The sequence below is a fragment of the Mastigoproctus giganteus genome, chromosome 5 (assembly GCF_048544385.1).
Source record: "Mastigoproctus giganteus isolate SK-2022 chromosome 5, ASM4854438v1, whole genome shotgun sequence".
In the NCBI taxonomy this organism is placed as follows: Eukaryota; Metazoa; Arthropoda; class Arachnida; order Uropygi; family Thelyphonidae; genus Mastigoproctus; species Mastigoproctus giganteus.
The window spans coordinates 124,991,795-125,011,192 of NC_143579.1; the positions used below are offsets into that span (position 1 = coordinate 124,991,795).

General features: G+C 36.9%; 1 protein-coding gene across 2 annotated transcripts in view; it reads right to left on the bottom strand.

Annotated features, from left to right (window-relative positions):
• The window catches only part of BORCS7 (BLOC-1 related complex subunit 7), a 157,473-nt gene that overhangs the window by 50,686 nt on the left and 87,389 nt on the right, over positions 1 to 19,398 (bottom strand). For both annotated transcript variants that reach the window (XM_090373446.1, XM_090373445.1), the window contains exon 4: positions 17,965 to 17,985. In XM_090373446.1, the coding sequence (XP_090229572.1) occupies positions 17,965 to 17,985 (21 nt within the window). The remainder of the gene's footprint in view (positions 1 to 17,964; positions 17,986 to 19,398) is intronic.

Consider the following 19,398-nt stretch of genomic DNA (forward strand, 5'->3'; position numbering starts at 1 on the left):
AACCTCAACACTTCATTAACAGCTTTCAGTTTTTTGTTGTCAATGAAACTCCATAGCAATCGACTCTAAACTTGACCACAACTCTTGGACTAGTTGCCTGTCGCCTTCGTGAAGTCATTGGAATCATGATCAAAGAATGCAACAGGGTCCTGTGTAGCTTGGATGGTGATTGGTGTGATGGGATGGGATGGGTCTGCTACAGGTCCATCATTAGCATCACTTGGAGGTGGAGGGATCCCCAGTCTGGGGAAGATTTAAGGCTTGCTGCAATGGCTTGGGACGAGGCCATTGGGGTAATTGCCTGGGCAATTGTAGATGAGCTAGGATGTGGTACCACAGGAGAACCTGTGTCTTCAGGGCCCTGATTGGATGCCACAGACAGCATGTGTATCTCATCAAGTGAATTTTATTCTTCTCACAGAGGCCTGCTCTTGGCTCCCTGTGCCCTTCTGATCCTATTCTTTTTCACTACCAGATAGATGCTCTTTAGTGGAGTTTTGGGAAGGGGGGAGAGGGCTCCCGGGATCAGACTCCACTACACCAGCAGAGCTTGAATATCTCGTGCACTCGTGTTATAAAATAAGAATAAATATCTGAGCTGGATATCATCATTCTTCTCTTTCTTGGTGACTCATTTGCTTTTGACTCTCTCTCTCTCTCTCTCTCTCTCTCTCTCTCTCTGGGTAACTCGGGAAATATTTTTGCTGGTGCAGCATAAGCCTCAGGCTTCTTTGCACCATACAGCTAATAATAATAATAGTAATCTAAATCAAGGATCCTTAATTCAGGATGAAAGGCTGAGTTTGGCAGGATGATCATAGGCGTGCTGGGATTACACTGCTGAGCAGTTAACCTCAGCGTTGGGCTAACCAATTTTGTTTTCAGTAAATGTTTAAGGTGTTGGTTCTCAGTGTGGCCACGAAGAATGCAATCAAATTTGCATATAGCCAATACGATGATCAAAACCCAAAAATAATAGAAGCATGATAATATATGATGTAGCAATGCCGTCCTTGTGTTACTCAGTCACATGACTTTTCGTTCCAGACAAACCCATTTGTTCCCAATTAGGAAGAAGCAATGGTCGTCTACGGCTAACATTAATTATCGTTAGGACAACAGCAATACTGTAAAAGTCACATAAAACATTATAGAAATGCACAAACAATATACAGAAGTATAGTTTATCTTCCCAATGTTTCAAAGAGACAATGGATGCAGTTGGCAATTAGAAGTAATAAAATTAAGTCAAACATCAAATAATGGCCAGACTAATACAGGAGTAGCCATGTTACTTGTTAGAACGTGGTTGACAGATCAAACAGCAAAATTTAGAAAATCCCTCATAACATAGTGAACCTATAAGTTTGCCACAAAAATAGGTATCACTAGAGTTACCAACACCTAGGGAATCCAATGTACATATTTTAATTCATAAATAACAGAAATAACCGACTGAATTTCGTATATCGTAATGTAGGACAGTAATATTCTTAGAGCTTTTAGAATCCGTGATTTGGCATGGATCACTAGCGGAGTTCGAACCATGTGGGTGGCAATAGATGATTAAATTTATTATCTATTATAAATACTTAGATTTTACAAACGTAACTTTTTAACTAAATACGTATAATGACACATATTTTACAAACATTACATTATAAATTAATGCATATAACTCAATAGGCGATACGAAATTCATATAACTTGGAGATAATAGTCGATACTGAAATATATATATCTATATAGTGTTATAACTGCATTGGGATATAAGTTTAGGGTTATATTTTTTTATTGAATCACAGCCTTTTGAAATGTACTTGTTTGATGTTTGTGGAGCAACAGGAATAGGACACAATATTGCCAAAGGAAATGTCTTTGTGTGTGTGTGTGTGTGTGTGTGTGTGTGTGTGTGTGTGTGTGTGTGTGTGTGTGTGCGCGCGCGCACGATGTAAGGAAATCAGGCACCAACTCAGTGTTGTTATGGGCCTATATGAGAGCTTGAAGGATATAAAGTGATGGGCCTTCAATGGATTTAAATGGAAGGGCCCATCAAGCTCTCAGCTGCCCACATCAACACCAGAGCTTGCACTTGAACATCACGCAACACAGTAGCAACCCCCAGGGCAGAATGTGCTGGTCCCAGAAGAACTAATTGTTGTCAGTGACTCTATTGTCAGGGAAATTTGGAATGTACTGTGCAAAAAGGACATGAGGTACAGGACGAGGGTATGTCTGCCAGGGGCAAAGGTTGATGATGTTGTACAGCAGATATCTTTTAAGGGCACAAAAGGTGGTATTGTTGTACATGTTCGCATATTAAGAGTAGGAGACCGGTGGAATTACTTAACACGTACAGATCAATGTTGAAAAAAGCCATGAGTTAGGGTTGAATTTGAAAGTGTCTGCAATTCTGCCAAGACATGATAGGAGGGAGTGTTTTTTTTTCTTTTTTTTCGGCTACTTTTATACTGTACTGTAATGAAAAACTTTACTGGCACCAATTCTTTATCCAACAATTGGGAAAGGGCAACAAAACAATCTAATAAAGTTAAACATCAACAAGCTGAAGAAACAAAACAATGTACAGCAGGCCCGGGCAAACTATGGCCCGCGGCCCGCCGCACATTTTTGTGTGGCCCGCGAGCTTTGATTGTATTTTCGAAAAAAAAATGTTTACTTATTTTATGCCTTTTGCAACGCCTTTTTAAAAAATAAATTTGTATATGTAATACATTATAGAATTTCTCGACTTGTAAATTGTTTTATCATCTCTGTATTGTTCAAATTGAGATAGAATTTGAAATTGTGCACGAACCGGAGCGAGCCAACGGGCGCTTTTATAACGATATAATTTGCGATTATAAACTAACCGCGTGAAACTACGGTTAGTTTTATGCCTTTTGCAACGCCTTTTTAAAAAATAAATTTGTATATGTAATACATTATAGAATTTCTCGACTTGTAAATTGTTTTATTATCTCTGTATTGTTCAAATTGAGATAGAATTTGAAATTGTGCGCGAACCGGAGCGAGCCAACGGGCGCTTTTATAACGATATAATTTGCGATTATAAACTAACCGCGTGAAACTACGGTAACAGACAACCAGTGATGACGACAACGGCTTTGCTGCGGTGGCGGAGTAATAGGATAGGACTGCTGACCAGCTGCAGTTCCAATTTCTTTTCTCTGACGGTCATCCTGCAGTTAGTTTTTTTGCGCTATCTTCGGTTATTATCTTGGTGCCAGTAGCGATAAAAATAATATTTACACCCTTTTAAAAATGAATGAAAAATGAAAAATTCAACAAGAGCATCGTGTCTTCAATGAAGAGTGGAACACAAAATATTTTTTTGCTAACATAAATAACAAGACTATTTGTCTCATCTGCCGGGAGAGTGTCTCAGTGTTGAAAGAGTACAATATTAAAAGACATTTCACTACTAAACATTCCGAATATGGTGCCAATTTAACTCCGGAAGCGAGAAAGAAAACTGCTGATGGATTGATTCAAAATTTATCTAGACAATAAAATGTGTTTACGCGGCTAACTAAGGAACAAGAAGCTACTGTAGAGGCAAGTTTTGTTATTTCTCGTATAATTGCAAAAAGCAACGAGCCTTTTTCTGATGGAGACTATATTAAAGAATGTATGACTGAAGCTTGTGGAATCATATGTCCTGACATTAAACACAAAGTTTAGAATATAAGTTTATCTCGGCGAACCGTAGTAAGAAGAACTGAATGTATCGATACAAATTTGAATGAGCAATTATTATCAGTATTAGAATCCATAATTATTATCAGTATTAGAATCCATTTGGTACTCGATAGCTCTCGACGAAAGTAACGACCAAAAGAATACTGTGCAGTTATTAATTTTCATAAGTGGATGTACCTCTAATTTTGAAATTATTGAAGAGCTTCTTTCAATGGAATCTTTTAAAGACCAAACAACGGGAGCTGATATATTTGAAAAAGTTGAAAAATGCTTAACAAGATATAATTTACAATGGAACAAAATGGTAAGCGTAACAACTGACGGAGCACCAAGTTTGACAGGTAAAAATGTTGGAGTGTTAAAGAAAATTCAGGATAAAATTTGTGAAAATTATTCTGATTATAATTTAATTACAATTCATTGTATTATACATCAACAAGTATTATGTAAAAATGTGTTAAAAGTTGAACATGTCACATCTTGTATTATTAAACTAGTAAATTTAATACGATCGAGGGGCCTGAAACACAGACAATTCGTTAATTTTCTTCAAGATATTGAATCAGAGTACACAGATATTCCTTATCACAGCCAAATTCGATGGCTTAGCTTAGGAAAAGTTCTTCGACGAGTACGGGATCTTAAAGATGACATCATTCTATTTTTAAAACTGAAAAATATTATGGACTTTCCCGAATTAACTGATGATAACTGGATTTGTGATTTTGCATTTACCCTGGACATCGTGACACACTTAAATACTTTCAACACCATGTTACAAGGGGAAATTTTATACGCCCATGATATGGTAAAAAGTTTCAATGGATTTCGATTAAAACTCCAGTTGTTCCTTCGACATTTATTGATTAACAAGGTAGACCACTTTCCAACCATGAAGTTGCTGAAGATTCCAGAAAATAAATATGAAAAATATTGTGAAATTATCAATGCACTGAATGACGACTTTTCACGAAGATTTGGCGACTTCCGAAAAATCGAGACAAGTTTGCAATAGTGCGCGACCCACTTTCAATAGAAATTGATAGTGCACCGAGTGAACTACAACTTCAGATTATAAATCTGCAGTGTGATACCGATTTAAGGGAATTGCACCGTCATGAGGAAATCTGTAAATTTTACAATACTCTTAATTCGGACAAATTCGACGAACTTAAAGATTTTGCCCGAAAAATGTTGGTTATTTTTGGATCAACCTACATATGTGAACAAACATTTTCCATCATGAATCTAAATAAAAATTCTTTATGATCAAGCATCACCGATGAACATTTACAAGCAGTTTTAAGGATCAACTACAAAATTAACACCCGAAATTAAAAAATTTTAAAAGATGTAAAACAGTTCCATTCATCTCATTAAATTCTTGGTTGTTAGAGAATAATTTTAATGTTATATTTCTTCATGATAACAAATAATACATATCTAAAAATAGTATTTTACGTGCGGCCCGCCTTCATTTTGAATTCCTAATGTGGCCCTTCAGCCAAAAAGTTTGCGCAGGCCTGATGTACACTGTGCTTCATTTCTTTTGCAGAATTTATAATTCATAATTATAGTTATTTAATTATTTACTTGGTAAAGTATATAATTATATACTTTGCCAAGTGGGTGAGGTCTGACCAGTCTCATTCCAATTTTATAATCAAGAAACAAAATCTCTCATTTTTTTTAAATACCAGGTATACAATGACTACTTTATTGCTTTTACAAATTTAAATCAGTTGAATAACATATACCTTTATGTACAAGAAAAAATAAACTAAAAGAGATGCAATAAACTAATGACATACTCTCTCAAAGTAACTTTAGCTTTTGTGCTATCCTAACAACAAATAAATATGATCGGTTAACTAACATTCTTTGTGAGGTTCCTTCAATTATTAAAACTCATTCAGTAACAGAATTCTCTCAATGGTTTAGTGGCCATACAAAGAGCACACCATACCGTACCAATGTTAAAAGTTATGGCGATCATAAAATGATGTCCTGTAATGTAATGATGTCCTGCAGCTGTCCTGTAAACGATAGGAGAGAGTATATGATGAGAGCTTTGTCAATCAATTCGGCCCTGGAGAGATTGTGCAATGCTCAAGGAATAGAATTTCTTGGCTTGGTCTGTGCTTGCCAACAGGAGAGACTGTCACTTAAGTAGAAAGGGTGCAAGAATATTTGCTAATGCTATCAAGGCAGTGTTAGGTGGGTCGGAAAATTGCTAGCTTGTGGGGGATACAGGGACTAATAGATTAACAGTAGCCGCTGGCAGAGATGAAAGTGATTCTTGCACTGTTTCTATTGGAATGAGCAACAGCCTGGAAAACCAGGTGCAGGCGATTTCAGGGAATACTGGGAGTCATTTTGGAACAAGTAAATACATGGGCTGTGTTATTTTAGCTAAAAATAGGAACAGGTGCATGCATACTTGTGTGTACAACAATACTAGGAGTCTGGTAAATAAATTTGATCGATTTGAAGTGTTGGTCAAAACATCCAAGGCATATATTGTTGGGATATCAGAGACATGGTGGCACACCGATATAAGGAATTAAAAAATGGAATTTGGGGAGTACAATGTGTACAGTAAGGAAGGAGGGGTTATGCTATTAGTCAAGAAACACACCAAGGAAGTATAGCCAGTTGACATGGTGGACAGAGCTGTGTTGAGTCAGTTTAGTGTAACATAAGCACTGGGAAAGAAAAATTGAGAGTAGGAGTGCATTATAGGCCTAATGACTCTGATGAGTATAATAAACAACTGTACAGGAAATAGACTGGACCAGCAAATCAGAGTGTCTTATAATGGGGGATTTTAATTTCCCAGATATTGAAATTTGTGGGTTGGTCACTCACACACTAGCAAGGCTTTTGTGGATGTATTGGATGATTGTTTTCTAGAGCATCATGTTTGGGAGGCAACTAGAGGGAGTAATACTCTTGATCTGATTATCAGTAGTGATTCTTCATGCATTAAGAATCTGCATATAAAGGAATCACTAGGTGGTAGTGATCAAGTGTGCTGAAGTGGAATTTACTCAAATTAACTACCATCAGGGGTAAAGGGAAGGGTTTTTGCATTTGTAAACATGACTACGGTGGTCTTAGACAGTATTTAAATTCTATACTGTGGGACCAACTGATGATGTTACCAAAAGAATAAAAGAATATTCTAAATGGGACATATTCAGGAAAGTAATCAAAGAAGCTACTAGGCTTTTCATACCAACGAAGAAATAATCTTCATGGCTTAGACCTATATGGAGATCAGATGAACTACTGAGACAAGTGGCAGAGAAGAAAAGTGCAAGAGATGCATATAAATTATCAAGTGATTCAGAAGATTACAGTAAATATATATTAGTCTGTAAGCAAGTTACAACATAAAGTCAGATTATGAGATGTCTCTTGCAAAGAATTAGCATTAGTAGTGGCATATGATGCATGAAAAAGCTTAAACAGCATTAGTCAAAAAAACCCCTTCCCATTTCACCCATCCATTCACTCCAAATGTTTGTCTAAGTACTGCCTTGAATTTATTTAAGCTGTCAACTTCCACAATGACAGATGGAACTTTGTTCCATCTGACATTGTGGAATTTATGTCGCCACAGGCAATTAATCCGGGCAAGACGAAGAATCCCATCAACATTGAGCTTGCTCAAACCATTTAAGGCCTTATACACCTCAATCAGATCACCTTGCAGGAGCCTAGTCTCCAGACACTGCAATTTGCTTTCTTCATAAGAGCAAGTCTTTTTTCCCCTCACCAATTACATTGCCCTTCTCTGTACTTGTTCCTGCAGCTCATCATCCTTCTTAAAATGTGGCTTCCAGACCTGTATGCAGCACTGAAGGTATGGCCCCATACATCACCTTATACAAAGGGATAATTTCCTTGTCCCTGCTAGCAAAATTCCTGTATATCGTTTATCAGACCCCATGAGCTGCTGTGCCAGCCTATCTGCACTGCTCAGAAAACTTCTGACAGCACAATTACCCCCAGATTTTTTTTCAATTCTCCACTACCAGCTAACTGCATAGCTGGTACGTTACTCTGGTGTTACTCCTACCCATATGCAGTACTTTGCATTTCAATTTTAAACCTCAGTTGCCACCTCTCAGCCCATCTGCTCAACTTTTCTAGATCTTGTTACAGTAGTGTACTGTCAGTATCATTAAAAATCTCTGCCAACATTCGTATCATCTGCAAACTTGGATATTAAGCATGATACATCAATATCTTAATAAATACAGATGACAACAATAAACCCAACACTGAACCCTGGGGGAGTCCCCTAATAACATTAGTCATAAAGAGCAGTGTCCATTGATTACCACTCTCTGTCTTCTCCCACTCAACCATTCCTTTATCCATAGCGGCAATTTGCCCTTAATGCCATACTACTCCAATTTTACAATAGTCTTCCATGCAACAGTTTTAATAAAATCCATTAATAATGTTTAATTTATGATATCAAAAATTAATTTTTGCATCTAGTTCCTTTATGACAACATCATAGTATCCAATCAAATTGGTTAGACAAGACTTCCCCTTAACAAACCCACGTTGTGTCTTAACTATAACTGCAGTCTTGTCTAGATGATCCTGCAGTGCTTCATTAACCAGTGCCTCCATTAATTTCCCCAGAACAGAAGTTAAAACTAACAGGTCTGTAATTACCTGTATAACCCTTTGATCCTCCTTTGTGAATTGGAGTCATATTTGCATATCTCCAGTCCATGAGAACCTCTACTGAGTCCAAGGAACCTCTCATAATTATAGCTAAGGGTTTGTTTACTTCCTTTGCTGCCTCCTTTAATATAACTGGATAGATCCCATCCACTCCAGGTTCCTTTCTTATGTTTAACTTCAACAATTTCTCCTCCACTTTGCTCTTAGTTATTACAAAATCAATTAGCTCCCTGCCAGAGTTTGATAAGCTTCTGGTATTCCCCTCCCTGAATAGCTCCTCATGTGTGAATACAGATGCAAAATACTCATTCAGTTTGTCAGCTACCTGAGCAGGATCATCAACAGTTAAATCATTGATATTGAGGGGACCAATCTGATTCATCCCCTTCCTTCTAGAATTTACATAACAACTCTTTGTTGTTATTGTTATTTGGTTTTTTTTAAGAGCATTAGCAACTAAGGCCATATTGCTCCGGTGATATGCAGTGGTCATTCCCTGATCTTTCCGCATCCTCCGTATTTGGTGGTCATGGGCTCGAACCCTGGTCTAATCAAGAAGTATGTGCTACACACTGCTGCTCCTGCCCACCTGGCTACAGAGGCGCAGTTTTTCTTTGCATCCTTTGTCAAAGATTTCTCACAGTCTGCCTTAACCTACCTAACCTACTTTGTGACTTGATTGCAGACCAACTTATAACTACCATAGGCTTCTTTGTCGGCTGATAATTTATATGCATCCCATACATTTTACTTGTCTGCCAAGAACCTTATTAGTTCATCTGACACCCAATTATGGCTAAACCTTGAACAATATCTCTTATTCGGTATGAAAAGCCTAGTAGCTTCAATGATTAATTCTTTGAATGCTTCCCATTTAGAATATGCCTGATATACCTTGGTAACATCATCAGTTGGTCCCACTGTATAGAATTTAAAAACTGTCTCAGACCACTGTAGTCACCTTTACAAAGCAAAAACCTTTCCCTTTATCCCTGATGGTAGTTACATCTTTGAGTAAATCCCACATCAGCACAATGTGATCATTGCCACCTAGTGATTCCTTTATCTGCAGAGTCTTAATGCATGAAGAATCAACTGATAATCAGATCAAGAGTATTATCTGGTTGCCTCTCAACATTCTGCTGTAGAAAACAATCATCCAATAAATCCAAAAAAGGCTTGCTAGTGTGCGAGTGACCAACCCTCTAGTTCAAGTCAGTATCTGGGAAGTTAAAATCCCCCAGACAATCTGATTTACTTGCCCACTATTTCTCTGTACAGTTGTTCATTATAGTCATCAGAGTCACTGAGCCTGTAACATACTCCTACTCTCAATTTTGATTTGCCAGTGTTTATGTTACACCGCACTGTCTACCCATATCAACTAGCTGCAGCACTTTCTTAGATTTAATGTGTTTCTAAACTAATAAGCATAACCCATCCTAATCTTTCTGTTCACATTGTACTCTCCAAATTCCATTTCCATATTCCTTATACCTATGTGACACCACATCTCAGATATCCAAACAATATATGCCTTTGATGTTTTGACCAGCACCTCAAATAAATCATATTTAATTGCTAATTTCCTACCACTGGTGTACACACACAAGTATACATGCACCTGTTCTTATTCTTAGCTACCCTAACACAACCCACATATTTATTTGTTCTGTGATGACTCCCAGCAGTCCCTGAAATCCTCAGCACCTTGTTTTCCAGGCTGCTGCTCATTCCAATAGAAGCAAAGAATATAGAGAAATTCCAAAAGAATGAAAAGGTAAACAGCAAATCTATGCAAATATCACATATCTATACCAATATCTTATATATCTTATATAATATCCATGCAAATATCTTATATCTGTGCAAATATATGCTTATATTAACAGTAGAAAGAAGGGATTGAATCACATTGGGACACTTGATTTCTGTTGGTTAACTGTTGATGATTCTGCTCACATTGTAGACAAAACCGAATAGGTATTTTGCATCTGCATTCACATATAAGGAACTCTTTAGGGAAGGGGATGCTAGTGGAATCAAACACTAACGAGGAGCTAAATGACTGTGAAAACTGAAAGCAAACTGGAGGAGAAATTGTGAAGGATGGACATAAAAAGGCATCTGGATGGAATCTATTCACTTATATTAATGGAGGCAGCAAAGGAGGAAGCAAACTCTTACTCATAATTATGAGAGCATCCTTGGACTCAGGAGAGGTCCCTATGGACTAGACAAGTGCAAATATATCCCCAATTTATAAAGTTGGATTAAAAGGTGTCGTGAGTAATTACAGCCCTATTAGCTTAACATCTGTTCCAGGGAAAATAATGGAATCACTGGTTAAAGAAATATTGCCAGACCATTTGGACAGGCATTCAATTATACTACAATCAAAGCTTGGATTTGTCAAGAGGCAGTCTTGTCAACGAAGCTGATAGGGTATTATGTTGCAGCGACCAAGGAACTGGATACAAAAAATAATTCTGACATCATATACAAGTCAACCATCACTAATCCGGTACCACTGCTAATTTGGACATAATTTCAGTGAACGTAATTTCAAATTTCCCGAGTCAGCACACCGACCTGCCATTACTATTTTGGTGGCATTGGTTGCTACATCAGCTGTTGGCACGAAATCGTAAACACCGGCAAGCCATTCCCACTTGTTTTTCTGCAATTATTATAACCTGCTCACATTTAGCCCCAGCCATGGTTCCAATGCATAAAGGAAGTGCCTCTCGTGGTGTAAAGCGCAAACCCCGTGCATTGTCCATAACAGATAAAGTTGAACTTCTGAAAAAACTAGACAGCGGTGTGTCTGTGAGAAGTTTAACTCTGCTTAATTGTAAATTCCAGCAATTTCTCTCAGTTCCTCTTATTTTATAATTTTCTTTTAGCCATTCCTTTTTAGATTTTTTTTTTTTTTTACAACACTTGTACAAACTTGCAGAAAAAAAACAACACAATATGATGGATAATACAGCATGCTAACGAACTTGTTTTTCACAAAATCTCTGACAATACTGACAAACTTATTGCGACGTTTGAGAGTTTATTTTATCGCAATTAGTTTTATTGCTGCACTCGCCGTGCGTGCAATAAACTAATCACAAATGACCTTCATAATAGCATCACACGTATGTGGCCGACATGGCTTCTCAAGAAATAAAGTAACCTACTGGGCCACATATATGCGACATAAAAAAAATACTCTTTTTTTTTTGATATTTTAAGGGCAAGTTACTGCTATGGATAAACAGTTGGTTAAGCAGAAGAATACAGTCATTATCAATGGTCACTGCTCTTCATCGACTAATGTTATCATTGGAGTATCCCCCAGCATTCAGACCTGGGTCCACTGTGGTTTTCAATATTTATCAATGATATTGATGAAGGCTAAATGTCTAAGTTTTCAGATGATACAAAGGTTGGGTTGGCATGGTGGTTAATGACAGGCATCCAGGGTAAGCTACTGCAACAAGATCTAGGAAAATTGGGTCAATGGGCTGAGAAAGGATGGTTGAAGCTTAACAAATGCAAGGTACTGCAGTAACCCCAGGGTAACTTATCGACTGGGGCTTAGAGGGGGAACAGGTATCCTGTGTGTTATCAGACAGTCTAAAACACTGATGGATCCAATATCTTTTTATCTTTCTATTACAGAAGAAGTCCGGTTGGCCTGCCTCCCTAAAATCCACTCATGCACACCTTCTTGATGGTAAGCCATGTTACGTCACTTAGGTGGCAACGAACGTGTAGAGTGGTTCTCTTCAAGACGCCTGGTCAGCGTGAAGAGGAAAAGACAAACCCTCCAGCCTTTAACAAGCATATGACAGCACGACAAAACAAATGGCCCTCAGTCCTCAGCGGCTTTCACTCCCCCTCTTATGGCAGCGAGAGGATCAGAGTGGAAGCAGAGGGTGCTAAGAATCTCTGGGTACGACCAGGCTGCCATGCATGGAAACTGAACTTGGCCTGTTACAACGTAAGATCACTCATCGGTGAAGACAGGATATTAGAGCTGGAAAAGGAATTAGAAAATATGAATTGGAATATCATCGGTTTGGCTGAAACAAGAAGAAATGAATCACTTATAAGTTTATCAAGTGGAAATCTGCTGTACACAATGGAAACAGTGAAAGGAGTGAAGGTGGAGTTGGGTTTCTGGTCCATAAAGATTTAAAAAACAACATTTTGGAATTCAAAAGTACATCACCAAGGGTGTCAAGACTAATACTCAAGATTTCTAAGAGGTACAAGCTAAAGATTATAACGATTTATGCATCAACATCAAGCCAAGATGATGAAGAGGTTGAAGAAATGTACACCGAAATTGTCTTCTAGATGAGCAGAAAACCCACTACATTATTATTATGGGGGACTTCAATGCTAAGGTTGGAAAAAGACAAAACAGTGCAGAAAGGGGAACTATAGGAAATTTTGGAATTGGTGAAAGAAATGAAAGAGGCAAAAGACTTGTGGAATTTGCAGAATCTCAAGGATTGTCAGTAATGAATACTTTTTTTTCAAGAAAAGGGTGAACAGAAAGTGGACATGGAAGAGTCCAAATGGATTAACAACTAATGAAATCGACTTCATCCTCACTAACAGAAGATATATTGTTAATGATGTTACCGTCCTGAATAAGGTAAATGTTGGAAGTGATCACAGAATGGTAAGAAGTACACTTGATATAGATGTAGGAAAGGAAAAAACTGACTTGAGTAAATAATACAAAGGTCTTTGAGATAACAGAAGAGGAGAAAAAGCAGTATGTACTGGAACTTAAGAACAAGTTTGAGCTTCTGCAGACTACTCAGGACCAAGATATCGACGAGGAATATTACAACTTTCTGAAAGTGATAAAGCCCAAGAAACCTATATCCAAAGAAGAAAAAATTAGTCAAGAAACACTTGTTATGATGAACCGAAGAAGAAAAATGAAGAGCAAGATAAACACTGACAAGGAAAAAATTGAGTATACTGAGTTATGCAAAGCCATTAGAAAGAGACTCAGAGAGGACATAATAAGATTTAACACAAGAAAAGTAGAACAAACATTAAGGGAAAACAAAGGATTTAAATCAGTAGCCATGAGCAGTAATACAGAAAGACAAATGATACTGAAACTGAAGAATAGCAATGGTGTACTTATAAACAGCAGTGAAGGCATAATTCAAATAGCAGACGACTACTATAGAGAATTATACAAGGAGCGAGGGAATGATGCCAGCAGTGGGGAAGATGGATTGCAAATTAGCAACACATTGATGCATTGCAAATTAGTCAGACATACCTGATATTCTTCCTGATGAGGTGGAACATGCATTGAAGAAAATGAAGAATGAGAAAGCCCAGGGGGAAGATGAAGTTACTGTAGAGTTGTTAAAATTGGGAGGAAGAGACAACACAAAAACTGGCAAGGCTCTTCACAAAGTGCATTAGAAAAGGTGTGATGCCTAAGCAGTGGAATAATGCAATCATAGTTTTGCTGCATAAGAAAGGAGATAAATCAGAAATTGGAAATCATAGACCAATTAGCTTGTTACTCCACATCTACAAGTTGTTCACAAGGGTCATTATTAACAGATTAGAAAGAATACTTGATGAGAATCAACTGAAAGAGCAAAGTGTTTTATATTCATTTGCTTTCTCTAATGGAGGAAGCAAATGAATATAAAACACCATTATGCCTGGCATTTGTGGATTATGAAAAGGCATTTGACTCCATACAGCATATGGCAATGTTTCAGGCACTAGAAAGACAAGGCATAGATACCCCACGTATTATGATTTTGAAGAAAATATATGAGAATGCTACCTCCTTTATTAGACTAGACAAAGACAGTAGCAAATTTAAAATCGAGAAAGGAGTTCGACAAGGAGACACAATATCTCCGAAGCTGTTTACTGCTGCCCTTGAGGAAGCTTTCAGAAGATTAGACTGGTCGCAGAAAGGAGTCAATGTGAACGGAGAGTACCTAAACCATTTACGATTTGATTTGCAGATGACATTGTAGTCATAAGACACGATCCCAAAGAATTAGAGGAAAATCTTAATCAGTTATGCACAGTTAGTAAGGATTTTGGATTAAAGATGAATATGGCTAAAACAAAAGTAATGATGAACAAGTATGCCACAGAAAGGGAAATAATGATTGAAGGAGCAGTAATTGAAAAGGTGGAGTCATACTTATCTGGGACAAGTTATTAGCTGTAATAATGATAAATGGCTGGAAGTCAAGAGAAGAATAAATTTTCGATGGATAGCATTCAGGAAATATAGTCACATACTGAAGAGCAATATCCCAGTTTGTCTGAAACGTAAAATAATGAACCAATGTACAGTCCCCACCATGACTTATGGAAGTGAAACTTGGGCACTCACCAAAAGAATGGAAGAGAAGCTAAGAACTACACAGCGAAGAATGGAACAAATTATATTGGGAATCAGACTGTTAGATAAGAAGAGAAACACATGGATTAGGCAGCAAACTCAAGTAAAGGACATTCTTATCAAAACTAAAGAACTAAAATGGTCTTGGGCAGGACGTAGCTCGAAGACATGATGACAGATGGACTAAGAAAATAACAGAATAACCTAACCTAACTCAACCCAAGAGGAGCTAGAAGAAAACTTGGAAGACAAAGGCGGAGATGGATAGATGAAATTCATGAGTTTGTGGGTAGTAAATGGATGGCCAGTGCTCAAAACAGAACGAACTGGAAAGTTGCTGGAGAGGCCTTCATCCTGCAGTGGATTGAAAATGGCTGATGATGATGAACTTATCAACTGTGTGGTATTAAACTCAGGGTAGTGCAGAATGAAAAAGATCTGGAGTAAATGTGTAGTCAGACATGAAATTCTCTGAGCAGTGAAGACATGCTGCCGGAACAGCTCATGAGGTTTTGTCAAGGATATACAGAAACTTTGCTAGCAAGGATAAGGAGATGATTATCCCTTTGTATAAGCAAGGTTAGGCTACATCTTGAGTAGTTATACAGGTCTGGAGGTCTCACTTTAGGAAGGATATAGATCTGCAAGAACAGGTGCAGAGAAGGGCAACCAGATTGGTGAAGGGAACAAAAGGGTGCTCTTGCCTAGAAAGTCTTCAATTCTGGAAATTGCAGTGTCTCAAGACTAGGCACCTGCAGGGAGATCTGATTAAGGAGTTTAAAGCCTTGAATGGATTGAGTAAGATGAATGTTAATGGTATTCTTCCGCTTGCTGAGACTATGCACGTGAAAGGGCATAAATTCAAGTTGAGGAATGATGGTTGTAGGATATATGTGCAGAAGTTTTCCTTCAGCCAGCGGGTGGTTAACTGTTGGAGCCAGCTTCCATCTGTTGTGGAAGTAGATGTGTTGAATAAATTCAAGGGAGAACTAGACAAATTCTTGGACAGTACAGATGGGTGAACTGGTTTTTTTTTTTTGGCTGATGCTAAATAAGTTTGCTTTCTTGCATCCTTTGCCATTACTACTGCTACTCATTCAAATTATGGTAGTTAAATTCTTAACAAAATCTTTAAAAAGAAAAGTGTCAAACTAAAAAAAAATAGTCCTTTGGAATCTGACATTTTCTCATCCTTTCATTACTTTCCTTCCAAATAAAATGAGAAACACACAATTGACTTTTTTAGCAAAAGTAAAAAGCAAACTACACTTTACTCATAGGGAATCATAAAATCAATATGATTTACATCCATGTCAAAACAGACTACCTTATTTAAGAAATATACAAGAAATGAAAAATTGGAATTTGGGGATTACATTGTGTATAGAAAGGATAGACAGGATAGGAAGAGAAGAGGAGTTATGCTGTTAGTAAAGAAACATTAAATCTAAAGAACTTCAACTAGTTGATATGGGTAGACAGTGCAGTGTTGAGTCAGTTTGGTGTGACATAAACACTGGCAACGCGAAATTGAGAGTAGCGTGTTATAGTCCTAATGACTTGGGTGAGTATAATGATATGTGAAACAAAGGGTTGCTCTTACGAAGAAATGCTTAAGTTATGCAAATTACAGTGTCTAGAGACTAGGCACCTGCAAGGTGATCTGATTGAGGTGTATAATGCCTTGAATGGTTTGAGCAAGCTTAATGCTGAAAGGATTCTTCCTCTTGCCCAGATTAATCGCCTGAGGGGACGTAAATTCAAATTGAGCAATCACTTATAGACTAGATGTGCAGAAATCTGCCTTTAGCCAGCAGGTGATTGATTTCTGGAACAAACTTCAATCTGTCATTGTAGAAGTGGACGGACAGCTTAAATAAATTTGAGGCAGAACTAGACAAACATTTGGAGCGAATGGATGGGTGAAATGAGAAGGTTTTTATTTTTTTTTTGGCTGATGCTGTATAAGCTTGTTTTATTGCATCATACGTGTCTATTAATGCTAATGCTAACATAAGTTATGACTGTAGGGAGCTAAATTACTTGAAGGTCCATTTCTAAAATTAACTGAAGTTTACTGCCATTTTCAAATGGGAATAAACAAGGATGAGAAATTATTTTTTTAAATCAGTTGCACATAACTGCTTTCCTGTTATTAAAAAAGTGGTTTCACTTACCAAGTATTCCATTATACATCTTTAAAAGTAGTTCCCATTACAAGATAATAATCATATAGGCATCACTGGAAGCTCTAACCTCTCCCACACTGTGTAGTTGCATCTCCATGTCATTAAATCTCGACCCTTTGATCCTAAATTTTCTTCTCAAGTTCAAGGAGAAATGCAAATGTGCATGACAAACATGCAAGTTTGCATTTCATTTGTCATGATGCAATAACTAATCACCAGCAGGAGTTATGCCATTTTCCAGGACATTTGCAAACCCCCTCCCTCACTGTATAAAAGTTCTGGGTAAAATTTCTGGCATCTTAGAACTCAGTTCTTTAAAATCCATCATCTAGCAAAATACAGAAATAGTTACTGGTACCTTAATAGATGAGCAGAGAAACCACTTACAACTACATAAAATTTCTACCATCATTCATGTTGCAATGGCAAGGAAAGATAGAAACATTTAGGTATCATCTTTTATAGTGGCTGGCAGTGAACATGTCAGTCAATGTAGTAATTAGTGTACGAGGAGGGTAGCATATCACATAATAACATGGGTCACAAGATAACATTTTAACATAAGAGTTAAAGTATTTGGCACTGGGAATCATGGCATCACATGGAATTTTCACAGGTCAGGTTATGTTAGATTAATCAATAAAGTTAAATTAAGAAAATTAGTAATTACTCACATCTTAAGTGATATTAATATTTGTTCAGCGTAAGGTACATTCGACCCCCAACGCACTCCTCAATGTCCATGTTGAGAATGATCAATACAGATACAAACCAGGCTTTTTTTCACTTAAAGTGAAAGTAAGCATACAAACAGCTTCAAGGTGTTCCCCTTCCAGTTTGAGATCAAGCTTAGATTCAAGAAAATATGGTACCTTATAAATAAATGTCTCCATTGAAAAAATTATTTTAAGATACTATATATTTTTAAGCAACTCTTACCTTTTTTGAATAGCATCAAGCCTAATATGAAAAGAGAGAGAGAAAAAAAGTGTATAATATATTTGAATGAATATATCTGAAAAAATCAAAATTCCAAAATATGCTAAACCACTCCAAGGAAAGCAGTCAGTTTACTAGTAAGATCCCATAATGTATAACAAGACGTAAGTATACTTGTTTATTACAATCTGGAATGCTTTTCTTACTTCGCAACATATTATAAGTCATGTCATTAAAACCAATCAAAACAGATATCAACATGTGTCTGTCCACAATCCTGCCCTTGAATTCTGTATTTACAGAGAGCATCACATATCACTGGAAAGATCTTTATAAGGAATTTAGGTTACAATATTAACTTTTTTATGAGTGAGTTTATTAAATACTGTGTGAGCCCTGAAGGGAAATTTTTTTGATATTTTGAAATGACAGTGTAATCAAGGTAGAATATCTTGGTTACATATGTTTATATGTAAATTTTTTAAATTGATTAATTGTGATGTTACAACTGTTTTGTTTTTCTTATTATTATTACTTCTAAGTATTGCATTAACTGGATTTGAATGTATATGTTTTGGAGGTTGTTTTCAAGCAATATGAAAAAAATTTGAGGACAAGAGTTGCCTGTGCGGACATGCCTTTCTGCCGCTCTTGGAACAGAGAAGTTTTTTCTGATTTATTTTCTGCTTTATTAGTTTAAATTGACATATTAACTTATTTTCTAGAGTAGCTTTATATTCCTATTTACGGTACTTAAGTTTAAAGTAACTTAGATAGAGATTTTGTAGGTATTACTTAGTATCGGAAAGGGTATCAAATCCACGTGTTTACTGTTCATAAATAGCCGCCATTGTTACGTGAAAATTAATCAGTAAAATCTATTAATCTTATCGAACTTCATTGCCAATTAAATTGTACTTTTAACTATACATATAACCACTTAGGTTACGTAACATAAATAATTAGTAAAAATAAATAATACATAACTTGATACGGAAGTTATATAAAGGGATTTCGTAGATAACACTCGTTACTGAAACATAAATATTTCATAGATAACACTCGTTACTGAAACAAATATTTCGTAGATAACACTCGTTACTGAAACATAAATATTTCGTAGATAACACTCGTTACTGAAACATAAATATAGCGTTATAACTGTGTTGGGATACAAGTTTAGGATTTAATTTTGTACTGAAATTGAAATTTTATTGAAAGTAAATCGAAATCATGACTCAAACCAGAGCAGCAAAACAAAAGGCTCAAGCTAATGGGAATGCTGTGGCTCAGGGGAGAACTGAGGGGAGCAGTTGCCCTCTGAATCACAGCCTTTTAAGATGCACTATTTGCTTGATGTTTGTGGAGCAGTCAGGTATGGGACATGATACTGCCATGGGAGATGTCTTTGTATGTGCGCGATGCAAGGAGTGT